The sequence below is a fragment of the Nanorana parkeri genome, unplaced genomic scaffold, assembly GCF_000935625.1.
Source record: "Nanorana parkeri isolate BGI_ZX_2015 unplaced genomic scaffold, ASM93562v1 scaffold1632, whole genome shotgun sequence".
Lineage (NCBI taxonomy): Eukaryota > Metazoa > Chordata > Amphibia > Anura > Dicroglossidae > Nanorana > Nanorana parkeri.
This window is the reverse complement of record NW_017307900.1, coordinates 291178-314838: the sequence shown is the minus strand read 5'-3', so window position 1 is coordinate 314838 and position 23661 is coordinate 291178. Positions and strand designations below refer to the sequence as shown.

Here is a 23661-nt window from a genome sequence, read left to right as displayed (position 1 = left end):
AGTTTTAACATTCAGCTCAAATTATTTATTTTCTTTCCATGAATTCTAAGTTTAAGTCCCTTTTATACATCCTTTTACAGATAAACTTTCTATAGGAAGTAAGATTCTCATGACCATTGCTAAACATTTTTTGAAGAACACTGTATTAAATATTGCCGTTTCCTGAAAATTTAAAAAAAGTTGTCAATCGTTTTCTATTTTTATATTCACAATTAGGTTTCCAGCCATTCTAATTTATACATCTATCATTCAGACACTTGCTTTAAAGCTTGTGGCTAGTGGCTTGATGCAGCAAACATTAACATGGAGGCTCCAGCTGTATCTTCAATTTCAATGTACAGTATCTTCTTCGGGTATGAAACACTAACAGGGTTATTCACAAAAGGGTGAAGAGTTTGGAGAAGGCAGGAGAAGTGAATAATCTGGAACAACATAGTTGAAATGGAAAGTGAGCTGAATTGGAGAATGTTTCCAAATTTGGTGCCATTCATTCTGAATGAAATCTCAATGCACCTTGCCAATGGCCATGTGTTACAGCACAGCACAGCACAACTCTCAGCAATGCATTAATGCGAGTTGCAGCCCAGTGAGCTGCCAGAAGAGGCACATGCCCATTTTCTGCCATGTTGAGGTGCATTTCCAGCGCAATTATCTTTAGGGAACTCATTTTAATGTGCAAAAAACACGTATTACAAAGCATACTTTAATACAACACATATTAACAATGCAGACTAATTTTATGACAAAATGACAACTCTTTCCTGCCCTGAACTTGCCTCTTCTCTCTACAATAACTCACTCTCATCCTGTATGGACGCACTTGCCCCTCTCACCACTCACAGAATCAGGCCACATCCACTACAGCCTTGGCAGACAGATGACACTAGAAGACTCCGAAGACATTGAGCGACAATGGCATAAATCCAAATCCCAGCAAGACACCAAATATAAATCTGCCCTCCAAAAATACAGTAGCTGCCTCGACCCAACCAAACAGACCTATTTTTTTTACTTTTCAAAGTATTTTATTGATTTTTGACATTTTTTCAAAGAAAAAAAAAGATGTAACATTGATACATAAGCGTTTACATAGACATATACATACATTAATGTCTTATGCATGTACATACAATAGTATAACAAAACTGAACTGACAGTCTTGGGACAGCCACCATGGGAACCGATCGGTAGATATGGCAATATATACATATAACATCTCTAAGTGTCTGTCCGAAGAACTTAATGAAGCAAAAAGATCCAGAGGATCTTAAGGTGGGTCTAGGAAAACTGAGCAAAGAGGGAGAAACAGTGGGCAGCAGAAAGAGCGGGGGGGAGGGGAAAAGAAGAAAGCTTCCTACAGGCTTCCGTGGTGAGATCCAAATTTGATGTAGGTAAATTTGGAAAAACCTATCATTAAAGGGTCAAAAGGATGGAGGGAGGAAGTGAGTAACCCACGAGTCCCAGATTTTCTCAAATTTAGGCATGGAGTCCTACATGCGTGCAGAGAGCGTTTCCTTATAAAACGTCCAATGTATTTGTTCTTGACTTCTCCAAACAGACCTATTTAATCACACTCATTAACACCCTCTCATCTAGTCCTCATCATTGCCCAATGAATAAAATTCAGGATAATTTTAAAAACTGTTTTTTTTTTGTTTTTTTTTACTGTACTTTGACTGCTTACAAGCCCCCTCCCCCATGTGATAGCAGATGGTGGTGACAGGTACTCTTTAAGGTGATGCTGGGGGTCCAAAAGACCCCCAGTGTCAGCTTTACACTAGAAATAAGCTATTGAAGTGCAGATTGCACTTCAATAGCTTATAGCTGGGCTGCAGGAGCCCAGAACTGACAGCCCAGGGACCGGAAGTGATGCAATCTGCATAGCTCCCGGTACCATGGAACGGGGAGGGGATCGATGAACGGAAGTTCGTCGATCTCCTCCCCAGCTCCCCGCAGACACCAAGGAAGCCGGTCCTGGGGCCGTAGGAGGGGCAAAGGAGCCCATGAAGCACGGCGGGGTTGTCCGGCGGGGGGCCCTTCTACGGGACAGAGAAGCGATCTGGCGACAGGTAAGTCGCCAGAATCGCATCTGTTGTAAAGCCGACAGTCGACAGTCGGCTTTACAAGTTTAAACAGAGTCCCGGCTTCTGTTTAAACACCCCCGACGCTGGCGATGTACACTGTACGTCGTCAGTCACGAAGGGGTCAAAAGAAAGCACCTGGACGAATTTCGGTACTCGACCACACGTATTTTCATCTGCGCATGTGCAGTGTAAATCATACGAATTTTGACGTACGTAGATGCCACCAACCTTGCGAAAAATTTAGACGTATGTAAGTAAAAAATGTTTATTGTCCTGTCCAGTATTTTGCATAACTTAGATGATAAGGAAGGCCAGTTCCAACCAAATCTAATAATTTAGGTTTACATAATTATAGTAAACAAACTAAAAAACAAATTAATAAAAACTAACTAATACCATTTATCAATGTGTTTTAACTATGTTTATATGGATTCTTTTAGTAGCCAACCAACGGAATTGTGATCACTAGAAGTAGAGATCAAACTACTATAGAACAAACAATAAAAGCTTAATAGCGGACAATGAGCAGATGTAGTAATCATACATAGGTAGTGTTAAAAATGTGTGATTACTCTATACAATGAGGTATTACCTAAATCACTTTTGCAGAGATTAAAAGCAATATCTGAACTCACAAAAATCCAAATACATTAAGCCATAAGGTGAGTTGAATGTCCTGTAAGATAATTGAGAAAGAGGGTGGTCCCCTGAATATACATTACCTGGCAACAGTGATTGAAAATAAAGCTTGGAGCATAAGAATGGATTTGCTGATTCAGTACCAGATAATGTACAATAACACCTACGCCAGGTCCCTTCTGTGGAAGTTGTGCTTACTGTGGTACAGAAGCATTGCCAATGGCCTTGGCTGTCACCTGGCATACTCCCTTCTTCTCCCACGGAAGCATCTTAATGCTGGCAGCATATGGAAACTTGTGAGTAAAACAATTGCTTACAAGATATGCAAATAGGGTGTAAGCACAGTATTAGAATAGGTAGACATAATTATTTTATCATATCTTGAGGGTAAATCAGATGTTAGCTTCTTATACCTATGGGGGGATCCAGCAACAGGATACCCATTACCACACATCTAAGGTCTAGTTCACAGAGGCTTTAGCTTCTAAATTGTAATCTGAAGAGCACAAAAGACATTTAGAAACATTTCAGCAAGCTTACATCAGCTTTCTTAAAAACTCTTAATCCCGGCCATCCACATTGCAATTTTCAGGCAATTCCAATCACCTTCAACATGACTGGTGGAATTAAAGCAACCTGGTATGAGCAGTTTTGGTGGTTTAAAACGGCCGGCCCGGAGCTCTCTAGATCTGAGCGGGCTTCTTTAGGGCTTCTGGGCGCGCGCAAGCGGGAAACGGCCGAAATGTAAAAACAGGTTAAGTTCCCCCCCCCCAAAAAAAATGTAAAGTAAAAAAAATGTTTAAGTCCCCACCCATACATACACGCATGCACGCACGTATTTGCTCTTCCTTTGCCCTGGTGGTGTAGCGGGTAGCCCAGCAGCTGCAGGCATCAGAAAATGCAACCACATCCTCCACAGCCCTATTATATTATTTTTTTTAAATATACTATTTATAAATTATTGCCCTTGCCCAAGCTGGTTAATGATTTAATTATTACTGCCTGGCCTGCCAGTGCCACAAAGTGCCCAGCTCTCACCTGCCTCAGTCTTGTGACAATCTCTGCCTCAGTCAGAGCTTTCCGGATTTCACGTCTGACACTCATAGACGTGTGTGAGGCAGCCGGAAGGAACGGCGATATTGCCACGGGACGTCCACCTGTGAGCTTGCGTGAGACCTATCATGTCACGGTATGCGGGAAGGGGAGGAGCCACACGGAAATGTAGTACAGACTGTACTATGCGATGGCGCCGATCGCATAGAAAAATACGTTATGGCAGTGCAAGTTTCTGCAGGCTCAAGGGGCAGCTGGTTTGGGCCCCACAACAATGACTAGGCCCCGGGCAACTGCCCCTTTTGCCCCGCGTTAAAGACGGTCCTGCTACTATTATATAACAAAAGATCAGAGGGAGAGGGGAGAGTGGGCATGTATCAGAGTAAAGGAGAAAGACCAGAGAGGAGAGCAGGCATGTATAGAATCTGAGGAGAATCAGCATAAATGGGAAGAGAGTTGGAATATATGGGACAGGAAAACAGTGACCATAGAGAGAAAGGACATGGGTGAAAGATGTTGAGAATGACAAGAAAGGGGAGGAAAGTTGTCATGGATAGAAGAGGAGAAGAATGACATAGATTTAACAAGAGTGGGTGTGGATTTAACTATTTAACTAGTGGGTGACTATAGTAGGGATGGGCAAAAGAGGAGAAGAATAAAAAGAGAGGGGAAGAGACTTGTCATGGATAGAAAATGAAGTAAATGACCTAGGCTTAGAGGAAAGGAGAGCGCGAATGATTGAAGAGGAGCAGAATTACCATAGGAGGGCATGCATGGATGAAAGAGGTGGAGAATGATGAGAGAGGAGGAGAGTGAGCATAGATATAAGAGGAGGAAAAAAACAGAAAGTAGAACAGGGATTGATAGAAATTTAGGAAAATAAACAGAGATGGAATTGGAAGAGAACGAGCACAGAGGGGAGCAGAGTGGGCATTGAAAATTGGCTAATTAATGGTGCTCAGAGCATTGAACAATGAGACAAAGCAGCATAGCACTGAATGGTAATACAGACAGTGGTGGAACTACCGCCAGTGAGGGCGGTGCCGCCGCACCGGGGGCCTGAGGCTGTGGGGGGCCCAGTGGGTTCAGGTCCTGGGCACCCCCACAGTCTCAGTGGGGTCCAGTCCTGCAATATGGGGGCAGTGCAGGGTCCCAGTGTTAGAACACCGGGGCCTTGCACTGCCGACGGGCTTCCCAGTGAGAGGGCGGGTCCTGTGACTCACCTCCCCTCCCGGCTGCGTCCATAGTAACAGGCAGCGGGAGGGGAGGTGAGTCACAGGAGACGTGTATGTGTCACACATCCTGCCCCGCCCCCTGCAGTGCACATATCGACACATGGCTGCTGCTATCCTGGCAGGGTGAGTCCGAGCGGGGGAAGGGGGGGGCTCTTACTTCATATAATTAGACAAATGGATTATAATGGGGAATATTACACTGTAATGTTCCCCATTATAATCTATTTCTCTGATTAAATGATTACAGACAGGCCTCTGTTCTATCACAGTGTAGCGCTCACCCCCGAAGGAGCCGCTGGATGATCGGGTCTTCTGTTTCACCTCTGTGACACACCATAAGCAATGAACCCACAGCACATCAGCACACCTTGTGAAGTTTTATAACAGATTTAATGACTATGGAATAGAACAAACACTTAACGGCTCCCCAATCACATGTAATAAAACCAATAACAGGATAAGGCAATCTGTCACGCAGCAGCAATCTATTGCATGCAGGAAAGCCTGCAATGTCAGAATGTCTCATATAATACACTTAGATTGAATGCAATCAACATTAATATCTTTACTTAAAAGTATCTATCCCACTCTAAACTACTGGCCATTAGGACTGTCCTAGGCTAGCCAACGTTGGGGCCCTTGCTGTATAGCAGATGTAGAAAAGTACATTTGTTGCAATGGCCAGAGGCCTCTCACCACTTCCAGTGTTCCTTTGGGAAAAGGAGGATGATTGTCTGTGGAAGGTGAATGTCCCTCTTTCCTCAGACCGACATCTGTGAGATGGACGCAGTCTTCTAAGGCCTCCGGCAGGACATCTCAGCTCGTCTAGGGGCCGTCTAGGGTACCTGGCAATGAACTCAATCAGCTCCGTCGGCTCCACTCACTCTGCTGGGCAGGCTGGATTACTCCGGTGACTGGATCAACCATGCGACCAGGCCTCAGTTCGAGCGCTCAAAACACAGTCTCTCTCTCAGCAGGCGAACATCAGTCTCTCAAAGCACTACTGCATAGAGCCTGTGTGTCCCTATGTGTCAGTGACGACCACACAGCTCTGTAACACGCAGTCTTAAATCACCCTGTAACACAGATCTATCTTCTCCAGATGACTGTCCCAGACTGAGGCTGCTCCGCAGAGGCAACCCATAAACCTCCTGTTTCCTTCCCCACAGCCTCCTGGGAAACGCAGTTCTGTCCTCTTCAGTAGAAATGTATCCATATATCTGCTCTGTACTACAATCTCCACAATCTGTGCTCTCTGGTTCCACCTGCAGCTGTAATATATATTTCCTCTTAAAGGGCTGAAATCACAACAGGGCTACAACAGTTTGAGACTACGTTAGAATGTGTGACCAGTGACGTGGTCACACATTTAAACGTAATCTCGCCTAGTTTTTGGGCGGTGGAATAGGTGAATTCCAAAGCTTTCTCCGCTGTTCCAGGGCAGATCAGCATCGCAAATCGCATGTGCAGGGAACCGATCTGCCCTGGAACAGCTGATCGGTCCTGAAATGTCACTTCTATCCGACTTTGTGAGTGCGCCCCCCCTCGGCTTGGGAGGGGGGCCCAAGATAAAATCTTGCACCAGGGCCCTTTGGTTATTAGGTCTGCCACTGAATACAGATGTAGGACTGAATAAGTACTAAAGAAGGAATTGAGGAAATGATATGTCCCCATTGGTTCTTTCCTCCTTTGAGCATACAGTATGATTAGAAAGAATGGTGAAGGTGGATACCGTCAGTGTCATTTATTCTTAAGGAGAGGTAGATCAGGAAAGGTTTTTTTTTAACTGAGCTGTTGCCTGGTTGGTGTCTTATCACTCTGGCTGGATGAAGCTAATGTTATCTCATCTGTATGGGCTGCTTAATGTACACCTATCAATGCTAAATGCTAATACACTAATTCCAAGACAAATATGCAGGCAAGTATTGAGCACTGATGCATTTGTAGTAGCTCAGTCAAATCCTTCCTATAACATAAATATAGAGGATGGTTTACGATTTGGGTCCGAATAGTAGGTGCCACACCCATAGAATTTAAATTCAACAAGGACAGAAAGTGGGGTTTTGAGAGCACCAAAGGAACTTACTCCACAAAGAAATTCATATAGAAGTGTTAGTTTTAATTAAATTCATTTAAAACAAAAGCTAGATATACAATCCAAATTAAAATCAGCTAATTAGATAGCTCCCTGTGTGCTCTCTCCATATGTACCCTTCCTACAGCATGATTATAACATAACAAAATAAGTGTATAGTTTAGGAAACAAACTGATATTACAGACGATCAAGGATAAGGGATACCAATTCACTAGAAGCTTAAATGCTGTATGGAGTTAGTGGAGGTTCATAAATGGAGGAGCTGATACGACGTTTCGCGCACCCAGGCGCTTCTTCAGGTACAGCAGGTATCTGTGTGATTTGTAAAATATGAAAATCATAGTGAACGTTCTTAATTCTCTTTAGAGTAAAAATATAGTACATAGTCAAATTAACTTTTGCCTACCAATTTATATGCTCTGATGTGTGTATGTGTCTGGGCGGGTCTAGTCGAGCTACGCCCCTGCGTAGTCCCCCCTAAAAATAGGAGGGGTACTATGTCGGTCAAATCCAAATATTGAGTTTTAGGGGTAAGAGAAAGGAAGGAAAAAACAACCTAGAAGAGGAAAAAAGACAAGGGGTATGATGATAATAGGCCACAGTCTAGTTAGATTGGGAAAACATCACTCATAGGTGGAGGAATACTCCTTTCAGTTATACTAAGATGTATATGTATAAGGCACGGCGGCCAACGTATACTTACATGAAAGAGGTGTTTGAGTCAATCAGGCTGATGGCCACACAGTTTGAGGAAGCGAAAAAACGGAAAAGGCATGGACCAAGCAGAAGTCTCTGTCTGCTTGTCTTCCAAAATTAGGTCCTCCGATTACCCCTACGCCACCCACATCTACTACCGCTGCCTACCGGCCGCAGACTGATGTCGGTGGGTCACGCGGGCGCTATAACAGTATCTGGCGCGATGACGTCAGTTAAGTCGTTGCGCCGTCTGGGCATACTCCTCCCACATGATACGCCCCTGGCCGAGAACTAGGAAGAGGGAGGGACCTCTCTGTCTCGGCGAGTAGACCGAGAGAATGATTCAACAAATCATTGGATGATGATAAACAGTCAAACACCATAGGTGGAAGTATAGATTTGGGAGAGAGATGGTCTATATGCCCAGAGGTCTGATACCGGCCGGCCAGAATAAAAGGTTATTGGTAGGCAAAAGTTAATTTGACTATGTACTATATTTTTACTCTAAAGAGAATTAAGAACGTTCACTATGATTTTCATATTTTACAAATCACACAGATACCTGCTGTACCTGAAGAAGCGCCTGGGTGCGCGAAACGTCGTATCAGCTCCTCCATTTATGAACCTCCACTAACTCCATACAGCATTTAAGCTTCTAGTGAATTGGTATCCCTTATCCTTGATCGTCTGTAATATCAGTTTGTTTCCTAAACTATGCACTTATTTTGTTATGTTATAATCATGCTGTAGGAAGGGTACATATGGAGAGAGCACACAGGGAGCTATCTAATTAGCTGATTTTAATTTGGATTGTATATCTAGCTTTTGTTTTAAATGAATTTAATTAAAACTAACACTTCTATATGAATTTCTTTGTGGAGTAAGTTCCTTTGGTGCTCTCAAAACCCCACTTTCTGTCCTTGTTGAACTTCCTATAACATAGATAAGGAAAACTTAGCAAATGACTACCTACATATTGCCACATTAAAAAAAAAACTCTCTCAATAATTACTGTCTAGGTTTGTAGAGCAGTAGAGCAATCAGGGGCATAACTAGAAATCACAGCAAACCATAGCAAAATTTTGTAGGGGCTCAGCCAAAGATGAGTTCACTCCACCACTCACTGCCCACCATAGACCACACACAGACTACCAGAGACCTTGCAGAGCTAACCGGAGACCCCGCACAGCCCACCATAGAGTGACCCCGCACAGCCCACCTGAGAGTGAACCAGCAGAGCCCACCTGAGATCCCACAGAGTCTACCCGAGATCCTGCAGAGACCCCACACATACCAGAAACCCTGCACAGCCTACCTAAGACCCCACACAGCCCACCTGAGAATGACCCTGTTGAGTCCACCTGAGACTCTGCAGAGCCCACCATAGCCCCCCCCAAAGCCCACCTGAGACCCTGCAGAGCCCACATTAGGCCCTGCACAGCCCACCATAGACCCCTAGGTGCCCACCTGAGATCCTGCACAGCCCACCTGGGACACCGCACATACCAGAGATCCAGCCCACCTGAGACCCCACACAGCCCATGTGAGAGTGACCCTGCAGAGCCCACCTGAGACAAGGAAGAGCCAACCTGAGGCCCCACAGAGCGAACCTGAGGCCTGCAGAGCCCACTTAAGACCCCGCACATAGCAGAGACCCTCCACAGCCCACCTGAGACCCCACACAGCCCACCTGAGACCCTGCAGAGCCCACCTGAGACCCGGCAGAGCCCACCTGAGACCCGGCAGAGCCCCACTGAGAACCTGCGGAGCCCATCTGAGATCCCAAAGGGCCCACCTGAGATACCACACAGCCCACCTGAGACCCCGCACATACCAGAGACCCTGCACAGCCCACCTGAGAGTGACCCTGCAGAGCCCGTCTGAGACCCCGCACAGCCCACCATAGACCCTGCAGACCCCACCTGAGATCCTGCAAAGCTCACCTAGGACCCTGCACATACCAGAGATTTAACGTGTTGTTATGCTCTATAGCACATGTGTCAAACTCAAGGCCCAGGGGCCGAATCTGGCCCACCAGGCCATTTCCTAGACTTCTACTTTCAGATCTAGGTATTAAGTTATTACTAAAACCAGTGATAATCGAATGCAGAGGGAATTGTGATAAAGATTAGATACATTTATATAGTCTTACAGGCCCTTTGAGGGAAACCATAATGTTGATGCGGCCCTCGATTAAATTGACACCCCTGCTCTATAGGTTTTAGTGATTTCTATCAGTGATTTTTTTAAATATCCTAATGTCTAAGACACATAGCTGAGCATAAGTCTAGTTTTATATAGTTGATATAGGTGTTTATGTGATAGATCAAGTGAAAGATGAAAGAGGGAATTAGACAGACCGGACAATATGGGTAACTTTAAGAAATTAAGGGTATGTTGACATTCATATAAATATATTCTTGCTTGATGGAAGATCAAGTGAAAGTAGAAGAAGGATACCGGACTGACCAGAAAGTATGGATAATAGAGCAAGCTGACATCACTGAACATTTTTAGATCACGCCCTACAGGTACTTGGTGATATAAAGGCAGGATGTATTGGTAACACAGATTTATCTCTTTAAGTGCATTTGCATTTTTATTCCTGTTTTAAGGCTGCCCTGAGCAAATACTTTGACCTGATGTCCTCAAGATGGCCAAATCTTATGAATGAAGAGGAGGTGATGTAAATCACATCCTGTTCCTTCATTTATAACTGGGGACACATAGTACTATGTGTCCCCAGTTATTTACAAACACTGGAGTGATCAGCCGATCGCTCCAGTGTTTGTCCTGCACAGAGGATTGGTACATACTACTGACACGTACCGATCCTCTGCCGCTCGTCCACGCACGGGGGGCTGCAACTCCTCTGGATCCCCCTGCTCTCCCGGGCAAAGGCAGCGGGGGATACGACGAGCCGCGGGGGGGGGGGCGGAGCCGCTGTGACAGAACGGACGAGCAGTGAGGGGAGAGAGAGGCGCCGGCTGTCAGATCCTGGCCGAGCGTCTCTCTCTCTCTCTCCTCACCGCTCTGCATTAGTTCTGTGACAGCGGCTCCGTCCTCCGCCCTCCCCCGCCGCCGGTTCCTTCACTTCTTCTCGGATCCCCGCTGGGGAGAGCAGCGGGGATCCAGAGAAGCGGCGGGAGGAGAGGACATGGCGATCTACCAGTGATCGCTACGCGATCGACTGGTAGATCGCGATCGACCTTGTGGGCACCCCTGATCTACAGTATATGGGTACTCGGGAGGAAGAAACTCAACCATTTAAAGTTCAGTCATTCTTCCATTTCCTTTATATACTTTATTGGTATCCATAACTCCAAATCAAATAATAACATGAGTAGAAAAGAAACAAATAATAAATATGTGTTTAAATGTTGAAAAAAAATCTTGTGTACCCCTCTTTATTAACTTACTCTGCTTACCCTACTACACTTACTTTAATTACTTGTACCTCCCAATGCCGAGGGCACGTGGCCTAGTAAGGCGCAGGGAGGGGGGGCGCTCGATCGTCCCCCCCTTTCCTGCCCTTCCCCCCAAATTCATACCAGACCCTTTAGGTCTGGTAGGAATGTTAGGAGAATGCCAATTCAAAAGCAAAGGAAAAAAAAAAACTTTAAATAAATATTAGTTGACTTGCACGGGTTTTGAACCTGCAACCTTAGCTATGGCAAGCCTGTTCTCTACCCGCTACTCTATAGCCTCTGTACTTTAAGCATAGATGTGTTGTAGAGGTAAAATGGTGTCATTTTTTTTTTTCATAATGTCATTTTGCTGCAACGATATTCGTCCAATAACGAATTTTGGGAAATCGGGAATTTCGGATTCGTTTGCATTCGTCTTAGCTGTAATTCGGAATTCGGATGCATCCGAATCTCCGAATTTCCGAAAATTCGTCCGAAAGGTCCTGTTGTAGTGCAAATATCTCCTGTTTGGAGTTTACTGCTCTGCATAGTTTAGTATCATCTGCAAAAAACTAAATTGAGATATTTAGTCCAATCTCTATGTCATGGATGAAAAAGATGAACAGGATCGGTCCCAGGACTGAAATGCACATTTGGATATGTTTGCAAATTTTCAAAGTAATACTCTTCACATTTTTTTTTTTCTGTAAAAGAAAATATATGTTTCCTGTAGCATGGGATAAAACATAAACCTTCTAATCACTTTGGTGAAAAATTGCTCATTAAATTGATTGAGGTTTGATATTTGTCATTGTTTTAACAAGCTTGTTATTTAACAGATGACACAACAGCCAAAAACGTAGCTGACATAAACAATTTATATATATTAAAACAGGCAAACATCATAAATACGTAATGCCACTGACTAAACCAAATATATATATATTAATTTATCATGTTAGTCAGCAGTCTTTAACATTTTGCTGCACTGTCCATAATGTCAGAGAGTGTAATTGAAACCTACAGAGACAACAAATTCCCCTCATAATGGCTGGTGGTAGTAGCTAGGAGTTAAGGCACAGACATTGTAGCAATGGACTGAACCAGGCTTGGACCTACCAAGCTGTCTAGCAATGAGCCTACCCAAAATGGAAATGTCATAGCTGTGTGGGTTTAATCGCATTATGTACTTTTCATGTTAGATATAAATCTCCAAGCTAGGTCAGTATGACAAACGGCTCTAGTAAGAATTTACTGAACATTTATTGTTATTTAAACATTTGGTCCCACCAGCACGCATAAAAATAGGCATATGCCTGGGAGCACATTAACATTAACACCCCGGCTTTCACTCAATTTCTTAAACCAAACCTCTTCTTTTGATCTAACACAATGGTCAGACACTCCTACTCACTCTGATGGTAACATACTAGATCTTGTTTTCCCTCACCTATGCACTCCTTGCAACCGGTCCAACACCCCTTTCCGGCTCTCTGACCACAACCTTGTCAGTTTCACACTCACCCTGTCCCCAACCCTGAATCCCCCTACACGGCACACTGTCACCTGGAGAAACCTTCGCCACCTCAACCCTTCTCTTCTCTACTCTGCTACTGACTACCTCTACGACAAAATCTCACCCATGTCCGGCCCAGACCTGGCTATTTCTGTCTACAACATCTCACTTTCATCCTCTATAGACACTTTGGCTCCCTTCACTATACGCAGACTTAGACCACATCCACTACAACCGTGGCAAACAAAAGAATCCAGACATCTAAAAAGACATAGCCTGCAAGACTTCACCCTGTATAAAGCTGCCCTACTAAAATATAACTCCTTCCTCCATGCTGCCAAACAGACCTCGTCAACTCTTTTCTACTTTTAACTCTTTACTATGTCCACACCGCCATCACCCACTAACTCATTCACTGCCCAGGACATTGCCATCCATTTCAAAAACAAAATAGATACAATGCGGGATCAGATCGCCACGGTGCAGTCACCTTCCCCTATTCATGTACCAGACCCTCCATCACCTTTGTTACTTTCCTCTTTTGACCCTGTGACCACAGAGGTGGTTACAAAGCTTCTCTCTGACACCCACCTCACCACTTGCCCCTGGACCATGTTCCCTCACCACTACTTCGGTCACCCTCTTACTCTATCCTACACTCTCTTACTCACATTTTTAATTCTCTCACTCTCTACTGCCATCTTTCCCTCGCCTCTAAAGCATGCCCTGGTCACCCCAATACCCAAAAACCCCTCAATGGACTCTACCGACCTCAACAATCGCAGACCAATCTCCTTACTCCCATTCACCTCCAAACTCATAGAACGCCTTATCTGCAGCCGCCTGAGCCGCCATCTCGCTGATAACAGCCTTCTCCACCCTTTACAGTCCGGCTTTCGCCCCCTACACTCCACTGAAAATGCCCTCCTAAATCTAACTAGTGACTTACTAACAGCTAAAAACAATTGCCACTATTCCTTACTCTTGCTATTAGACCTTTTTGCTGCTTTTGACACTGTTGACCACCTGCTCCTCTTAAAAAAACTCTGCTCGCTTGGCCTACAAGACTCTCATGGTTCTCCTCCTACCTATCTAAGCGCTCCTTTAGTGTGACCTACAAATCTAACTCCTCTCCTCCTCTTCCTCTTTCTGTAGGGGTCCCCCAATACTCTGTCCTTGGATCCCTTCTCTTCTCTATCTACACCTCCTCCCTTGGTCTGTTAAAAACCTCACATGGCTTCCAATACCATCTCTATGCCGATGACACTCAAATATATCTTTGTACTCCACAACTCACCCCCTCAGTGTCCTTGCGTGCCACTAATCTACTAACTGACATATCAGTCTAGATGTTGCAACACTTCTCAAAAACTGAGCTCATGATATTTCCTCCCGCCTCTGCACCTTCCCCCAACTTTTCCCTTGAGATTGTTAACACAACTATCCAACTCTCCCCCTATGCCAAAGGTGCTAGCTGTCATCCTTCACTCGGACATCACCTTTCTTCCTCACATCCAATCACTATCCAAATCCTGCCGCCTTCACCTTCGTAACATCTCCAAAATATGCCCCTTCGTCACCAATGAAACAGCAAAATTACTCATCCACTCACTTGTTATATCTCGTCTTGACTATTGCAACTCCCTCCTCATTGGCCTAACTTAACACAGGCTATCCCCCCTTCAGTCTATCATGAATGCAGCTGCTAGACTCATTCACTTAACCAACCGCTCAGTGTCTGCAACCCCCCTCTGTCAATCCCTACACTAGCTTCCAATAGCCCAAAGGATAAAATTCAAAATATTAACAACCACTTACAAAGCCATCCACAACTCTGCCCCCGGATATATCTCAAACCTTGTCTCAAAGTATCAGCCTAACCGTCCCATGCGCTCTTCAAAAGACCTTCTGCTTTCCAGCTCCCTCATCAACTCCTCACATGCTCGCCTACAGGACTTCACTAGAGTCTCTCCCATCCTATGGAACTCTTTACCCCAACCTGTCTGACTATCTCCCACTTGGACTGCCTTTAGGCGATGGTTTAAGACTTATCTTTTCAGAGAAGCCTATCCCATCTCAAACTAACAACCCACTGAACTATCACTTTCTCAAACAATTAATCCCCACACATCTACCTCTTCATGTATCACTTCCCCCTCCCTTTTAGATTATAAGCCCTTACAGGCAGGGCCCTCCTTAGCATCTTGTCTTGAATTGTATTGTGATTGTAATGTCTTCCTTATATTGTATAGCACTGTGCAAACTGTTGGCGCTATATAAATCCTGTATAATAATAATAATAATTATAGATTGGAGTGTGGGCCTCTGAATAATTATAGCCATATTTTAATCCTTGTCCTAAAAGAACAGAAATTGCTGTGAAACGCATTGACATGGGCTCAGATATTGCATGTTGTTTATTGCAATTTCCACAATTGCTCACTATAATACATATATAGATGTGTACACCTAAAGGGCCTTTTATGAATTACTGTTTATGGTTAAAAAAAATGTATGTGCTTTAGAAATACATTTCTGGAAATTTTATATAATATCTTTAATGGTTTCTCAATGCTACATTTAGGTTTTTTGGATCTTTAATAATTTCACAAACTATAAGATGGTACCATATGAGATCTAGACATGCTTTTTAAGATACAGTGTCCAACTGCTTTTGTTCTTTATATTTTGTTTCTCAGGAGAGTTAGATTCTGCTGGGCATTGCACACTGCTTTAACAGATTTGGGAGACATCACAGATTGTTTTTCCTGGGAGATAAAACAGTTTTGTATGTCAGCAACAACTTCAGTTGCTGTTTGGCTGCTGTAACTCTTCTTGTTATATTTTTTGGAGGTGCTTTTTCCTTTCACATTTTCATTTTTTTTGTCTTTCAGTTAGGTTAAAAAAAGGGGTGGGTCCAATAAAAAATACGGCCTAGTCAAAGTGTTTAAAGACTGTGCACATACTAGAATATTTTGGGGGCTTTTTAGTGAAATGAATACACTCTAATTATTTTTTTGTATAAATAGCTGGGTCCTGTTCAAAATGTGGCCTGGTACTTAAATACTATGTACATACTCAATGTAATATTTTGGTGAATTTTTTCATTGAAATAAATTATTTTTAAATTAAAAAAAAAAATCATTTTGGTCATCCTTAATAATAGCAATAATCATTACAAATTATTAACAATAATAATAATTGACGTTTAGATTTCCTTTCCCTTTAACAATGGTGATTCTAAATCCAGCAAACACAATGCTACATTCCAGTAAAGTGCAGCTAATAAGATTCGAATGATTGTTTTGACAATGTAGGCGTGTTGCTAGTCTGCCTTCTATAAATTTGAAGAGATGATGTTACAAAACAAAACTCATGTGGTCATAATTTTTTACACGACTCTTTACAATCTGTTCAGGTATAAAAGCAGTATAACAGATCTTTGGATCATCAAGTCCTTGGAAAGACCTCCATTCAACATAGCCTGTGCATATCATCTTTGTGACAGAAAGGATCCATTATGTCTCATCACTCTATCCTGGCCTTTTCTGGAAAACCACACTTCAGTTCTTCTGTTGCATTACCCAAACATTCTGGCTCCCACTGTTTCTTCTCACACTCTTCTAAACAATTTGGACAAGGTCACAATACCCACCATTGTTATAGCAGCAAGAGTGCCCATAATATTGGATCAAAAGGATCCAAGATGTCAGTAGGAAGTTTTCATTTAGGTAAAGCTGGGCATGGTCATGGACATGGATTCGGTCATGATTTTGGGGGATCATATGGTTCTGGAGGCATTACCCCAGTAACTGTCAACCAGAGTCTTCTGGCTCCTCTCAACTTGGAGATAGATTCAAACATCCAAAGAGTGAGAACTGAGGAGAAAAATCAAATCAAAGGTCTCAACAATAAGTTTGCTTCTTTCATTGACAAGGTAAGAGTGTTTACTGAACAACAGTAAATACGTTAATTTTCATTTTCTTGATGCTCCAAGGATTTCAGATAAGTGTTTGTCTAGCAAAGACCTTATATGGTGGATATACAGAAATCCTAAATTTGACATGGTTTTATCTCTATGTTGATACTTCTAGGAAACATGAGCAGCTGTAAATTTATTTTAAAAGTGGTAATAAATCTGAATTGTTTGAGAGAATTACTTGTATTATATAAATATTTGTACAAATAATTTTGAGTGGAGTTTTCTAACATGATATAATGTTGTAAAAAATGAAAACAGACTCATCACCCAGTAACATTATTTTTAACATAGATCAATGTATGACCACATACGATGCAATTTTGATGTAAAATAAGACCATATTGTGCTAGTTAGTTGGAACACACAAGACACACTGAAATTTATGTCTGCTACCTCTCCCCATAATATACCCCAATATGGACTTGCTGGACATTTGCCCCAGTTTTTCAACAGCTCTAGAACATAGAATCTCTTTGATTCGTCAGACATCTGGGAATGTAACTGTCGATACTAATAATACAATGATCACAATACCATACAAATATCACTTTGAGGCAAACCACTATCTTATTAGTATTTTGCTAACTGTTATGTAGTATTACAAGACTATTGTACTTCAGTACATTCTTGTTACAGGTGAGATTCCTGGAACAGCAGAACAAGATGCTGGAGACCAAGTGGGATTTACTACAAGAGCAGAAGACAGCCCGGTGTCAGATTGAACCTTTGTTTGAGGCTTTCATTGGCAATCTCAGAAGACATCTGGATAGCCTAGAATGTGAGAGTGCTCGGCTAGAAGCAGAACGGAGCAGCATGGAAGACATGATGGAAGGATTTAAAAGAAAGTAAGTCAGTTATTGTTAGTTTGCTTTCATTTAAAAAAAAAAAACATAAAGTATAGTGTGTTTTGTTGTCAGATATGAAGAAGAAATGAACAGGCGCACTGCCGCAGAGAATGAATTTGTCCTGCTGAAGAGGGTAAGAATGTAATTACTGCTGCTATTTCATTTATGCAGCACAAAGATGTTCCAGATGTAAAATAATACAAAAATAAAGGCCCCTGAATGTCATGTAATTTTGGGAATAATACATACCCTACTAAAAAAAGATAGCATAATAGAGGTGACCTTGAGGTTTTTCAGCTTCCATTTATACATTTCCACTGAAAGGTCATGTTTATCATATGGTCTCCTCTAGCACATCTAATATATTGAGGAGCATGTACACACTTTTCTTTAACCTTATGTTAAGAAAAATAAAATAAAACATATTTGTAAAAACAACTCCTAGCCCAGCACCTCCCACATTTTACTGGAAAGGTGTGTGTGGCATGCTGCCTAGGATTGGGGGCACTGAATTGTTAGGGAGCCTAATAACCTTCCTTGCATATACGTGCTGGGTTCCCCCAGCATGTTTAATGCCTCAAGTTAAAAAAAAAAAATCTACCCATGCAGCGGAGCTATCCCTGCACTGTAAGGCTAAACTGTTCGCTTTTACCTAGGGGACTTTTGTAAAGCACTTTTACTTACCTGATCCCAGCTCCTGTTGGCTCCAAGACCAGCACTATAACATAATATCAGAAATGTAACATAGGCAATGCAACCAATATGACCATTCCACCACTGTAGTTTATCTCTTAAACAAGTGAGCACCATAAAATATCTTGGATAAGAAACCATTGTTGCTATGTGCAAGCTATTATAATTTATGAATATAGTTCTTTGCTAGAGCTGGCAAAAAGCATTTTTTTAATGGCATTAATTATTTAAGCTTTCTGTATGCTCGCTTTTGAATATATCATTTATTTTTTTGTTCTCAACACAAATCTAACTGATGTTCATTTTAGGATGTTGATGCTGCATTTATGAACAAAGCTGAACTACAAGCAAAGGCTGATGCTTTGACCGATGAAATTAGCTTTCTGAGGACACTGTATGATGCGGTAAAAATCTATTAACCTATTGCTAAAAGATTATTCTCTTATATTGATTTAAATTTCCAGTATTAATGATTGGTTACTATCCACTCTGCAGGAAATCAGTCAGCTCCAAGCTCAGATCTCAGACACTTCAGTCATTGTGTCTATGGACAACAGCAGAGACCTGGACTTGGACAGCATTGTTGCTGAGGTCAGAGCTCAGTATGAAGAAATCGCCAACAGAAGTAGAGCTGAGGCAGAGTCCATGTACCAGTCAAGGGTAAGTCTAAAAAACTAACTGCCTGGTACACAGCAAGCTCCTCATACAGCATGAATACCGATGTTAGGAAGTAAATAACATATCAATGCTTTTTTCTAGTTTGATGACTTGCGCATGGCATCCGGCAGAAATGGAAATGATCTGGAGAGCAGTAGAAATGAGATCGCTGAGCTGAATCGAGCAATTCAAGCGCTTAAGGGAGAAATCGTATGTGCCAAATCACAGGTAAAATTAGATTTTTTTCCAGATGAAAGAATGGTGGAATATTAATACATTTCCTCAACTGGTCTAGAATTTAACCATCATACCTGGACTGCCCTGATCGCAATCCTGAGAAGGAGATCTGTGAGAAATGTGAGTGCACAGAGTGTGGGGAACAACTCTGCCCCAGAGTTTCCCTCTACTCCCCAAAGCCACCCTACGATCCCTCAGATTCTTCCAGCTCTCCTCTCTCTATTAGAGCCACACATGGCCCCTATGTTAAATACCCCCACAATGTAGCTCAAACATGGGCATTTTTTTCATTCCAGTGACACCACTGACGCAGGGACTTTTTATTCTTCGAATGACAACACCAACACAAGGACTTTTTTACATTTAAACATTATTATCCCCACCACCTGTTCTGCCCAGGGAGGGAGGAAGCAGCTTGGCATCTTTGTCCTGGGTGCTGAATGACCCTGTCTATATAGGGCATTTTAAATAAATATTTTATATATATATATACACACACACACCTATTTTGTTGCCTAATTCTATGTCATAAAACTTTGAATGGAATATACACTTTCTCATTCCTCTCCCAATTCCACCCCTACTCCCCCTCCCAGTAACAGCACTATGCACTGCAAGTTAGCCTAACTGACTCAAATTGCACAAGCTTCAAGTCTGATTTATGCTGTGGATGTTTACCAAAAAATAAAATATATGATACTTAACTGGTAAAGGGGTGTTTTTGTACATTTACCTGGCTTTCTCCTTCAAAGTGACCCTATCGCCATAGTAAATATTTTAAACCCAGTCATGCCTGTTAAAGGATTCTTTGAATACTTACTTGTCTCATTGCCAACACCACTGAATTCTGCTTCAATGCTGGGAAATTTTCTTCGAAAATCTGAAGGGTAACTGACACTTGCATGAGTGTCAAACTCCTATGTCCCCTGTAGCTCTCAGTAGTGGTTGTTCCCTCTGACCTTCAGTCATTATATGATACAGGAGTGATGAGTCAGCAGGAGAAACCACTAAGAGCTGTAGGGGACCCAGGAGGTCAACACTCCCAGAATTTTCAGTGCAGATTTCAATAGAAGAGTTCTGAAGTATGAAGAGGTGTAAAGCAACATGGGCAACAGGAAAGGTGAGCATGTTCTGTCTTTTTTTCACAGGTATTTCTGGTTTTACAGTATTTACTAAAGTGACAGGGTCCCTTTAACTCAATAACGTTCCGAGCAGTAGATCTACACTACATCTATGTTGGGTGTCATGAGAGTATGAATTATTGCTAGTGGATAGTTGCCCTTTACTGCAAACATGCACAATCCCAGAGACTACATACCAATTGCATTCTGTCACCAACGGTCATAATAACAGTGAAGCGATTGGCAGCCAGACGCACAAAAACACCAGAGACTGTAGACATCCTTCAGGAGATGGTCAGAGGTTGTGAATTTGTACAGGTGTGGTGGGAGACAGAAAAAAATGCTTCAGGAGACAGTCATGAGACTTGGGACTATTACACCACAGCCTCTCTACAAACCAGCAATCCCACTCCTTCTACAGACTGCTGGGATCTGAGGGCAGCACAGGAACCAAAAGGAAGCAGGTTGGGTAGTGGGGCAGTTGTATCTACAAGATCTGACAGCTCTCCCTTAGAGTGGTTAGATTGTGCTTGGGCACATAATGGCCTTAAACTCAAACTTCAACTATCAAAGGAATTAGTTTGAAACTTAGATGTTTGTGGGAAAATGTGTGTCAAACCTTTTAGAGGAACAGTATATTAGTCTCCTGTTTATTTATAAATGTTTTAATTTGTCCAGCTAAACACAAAGGCCATAAGAAAACTAGTGTCCTATATATATAACTTTTAGCTTCTACACAATCAATACTTTTTTGTATTCTCCTAGCGTGCTGCACTGGAAGCTGCCATTAATGAGGCTGAGGAACGTGGTGAGGCTGCTATCAGGGATGCCAAGCATAAACTGGCTGAACTGGAGGCTGCCCTACAGAAGGCCAAGCAGGACATGGCTCGCCAACTGAGAGAATATCAGGAACTGATGAATGTCAAACTGGCTCTGGATATCGAGATTGCAACTTATAAGAAGATGCTCGAGGGTGAGGAGCACAGGTGAGTGTGTTATTATTCTACTATTGCAGGTAAATAGATTATACAGTATATGCTTTTACATGTAACAAAATCCTATCACATGTCTAGATCAAAAGATCACCAATTTGTAGAAATTGTTTTCATTCATGCTCACTAACCATTAGTAGTATATTGGCTCCTCTCATTTAAATCTCCAGCGCTATGATTAAAGGCTACAAAGGCTTTGTAGCTCATATTTAAAATGGTTGCACCCAGTATGACTTTAGAATGAATCCAAACACTTTATCTAATTATTAACTTCTGCATGTCCAGATGCCCTTTTCTGGTTGCAGACAATCATCAACACAGACTTTGATCAGAATACATATTCATGCAGCTATATCCTGTAAATAGCTTCTTTTTTTTTTTTTAAAGCTGTACCTTTTATCTTTCAATATGTTCATTGTTTTTAATACAATACAAAAGACTCAACACATTATAATCACATAGCAAAGCCATGTCAACTGAGGGCCGGTGTTAGACTATTTTGCGCCCTAGGCAAGACCAGCTACTTGCACCCCCCCCTCCCGTGGCGCAACCCCCAATCCCCCCGCCCTGCGCAGCCCCATTCTCCTGCGGGTTAGCTTCTGCAGGCAACCGGTGGATGTAATTTAATTTAAAATAGCCAATAGCAGACTGACTATTGAAACCCCACCCACTGAGCAGAGGAGTGAACCTGAGAAAGTTGTCTCTTAGTTACGCTCCTCTGCTCAGTGGGCAGTTTTTTTTGGAAATAGATGGGGGGGCGCCGGGGGGGGGGGAATGGTCAAGGCTGAGCACTAGGCAGCAGTGCGCCCTAGGCGGCTGCCTAGTTTGCCTAGTGGCAGCACCGGCCCTGTGTCAACCTATTAGATATCCACTACCCAGAAACATTTAATGTCATCAATCAGCACAGAGTATGCTCGATACAGCTGTACCTTTTATCTTTAAAAATCAGTCCTGAAAGTGGCTGTGCCTTGGCTCAGAGAAGTAGATGCTGACAGTACAGGATGTCTGAACAAAGACTGTGTAATGCCAAAAACATAGTGAGAAAGGGAGATGAAGACATTGTAAAGCGGATTTCTGATTCTGTTTAGAAGTAGTAAATACTGGCAACGGCTGCATACACACTACCTTTTAGACAGGTCTGCTTTAAAAACACATTCATTTATTTAAAACAAAATAATATAACATACATTGCTATACATGTTTCATCATAAATGTTATATTTTGTTTCAGATTGACTTCAGATGGCAATGTGAATATCTGTAAGTAAACAAACTAATAAAACATTTTTAGTTTAAAGAGACCCTGTCACCAACCTAAAAAAATGTTTATCGTTTTAATTTCAAGGAACAATGCATTTACTTTTTGGTATTCTTTCATTTTCTTTAGCAATCCTGCACTCTAGCCATGGGGGTAAACCACATTCAGGAGGAATGTCCCACGGAGGGCGCCATCATCTTAAGGGCAGATTCAGCTCAAACAGTGGAAGAAGCCACGGTCATGTTTACACAAGCAAGCACCATTCCAGCCATGGCCACTGCTAATAGAATAGGAATATAGATATATTGTATTCACTATTAATAGTGCATTTAAAACTGCTACTCTATTTCTCTATTCTGCTGTATTGCTCTTCTGCTGTTGCCGTGTACTACATTTAGAAGCTTCATGCTTGCATTGCCATAAATACAGCCAGGCCTTGTGTTGATGGGCTTTTGTTCACGTCATAGTTGCTTCTGTCCCCTTACAAGTCAATTTGAATGCAAAACCATTTTAAAGCGTGTTAATGCAGCTTAGAAGGAGATCAAATGTAGGTCAGGAGGAGGTGAACTGCAGGTCAAATGCACCTGTCCATGTATTCTGAATGATTTCAGTATTGGCTTAACTGGATGTTAAATGCTAGCTGAAGGCACCTAGAAGCTAGCTGCACTTGCTTATCACAAGCCCATAGCCCACCAACACAGGCCCTAGTATTGTTACCTGTTTCTCAATAAACTGTTGTTTACAGATTTGTGCAAAAGCTTGTTTCTTTTCTTTTAAAACATTTGTTATTGGTATCCAAAGGGTTTTCAACAAACAGTAAAAAATATAAGAGCAATATATCTAAGTACAACAAATACCTTCTAATGCAGTATGCAATACCATTTGGTCCATATTTCAACCAAACAAAAGAACACAAAATAGGGAAAAGGACTTCTGTCCTTGATGATGTCAGTGTCCACATGACATGTTGCTGATTTATTCTGAAGGACAGAGACTCCAATTATATGGGCTACAATTCTTTCTCTAGTTTAAACTATGCTTCCTTAGACATGCATAAACTTTCATAGTAAAAATTTGCAACGCTAAATTAAATATATGAACTGGAGTACAATTATGTATTAATACAATACTGCATAAATGTAAACCCCTAA

The 23661-nt window shown here is 42.3% G+C and overlaps 1 protein-coding gene across 1 annotated transcript; it reads left to right on the top strand.

Annotated features, from left to right (window-relative positions):
• Positions 1–1242: 1242 nt before the first annotated feature.
• On the top strand, positions 1243–22520 carry LOC108799097 (keratin, type II cytoskeletal cochleal-like). Its single transcript, XM_018570922.1, has 14 exons — positions 1243–1369; positions 1957–2069; positions 3316–3467; positions 3738–3912; positions 10419–10484; positions 10633–10691; positions 16426–16663; positions 17345–17553; positions 17626–17686; positions 18555–18650; positions 18742–18906; positions 19006–19131; positions 21027–21247; positions 22484–22520. The coding sequence occupies exons 1-14, from the start codon at positions 1243–1245 to the stop codon at positions 22518–22520; spliced, it is 1845 nt and encodes a 614-aa protein (XP_018426424.1).
• Positions 22521–23661: the final 1141 nt, after the last annotated feature.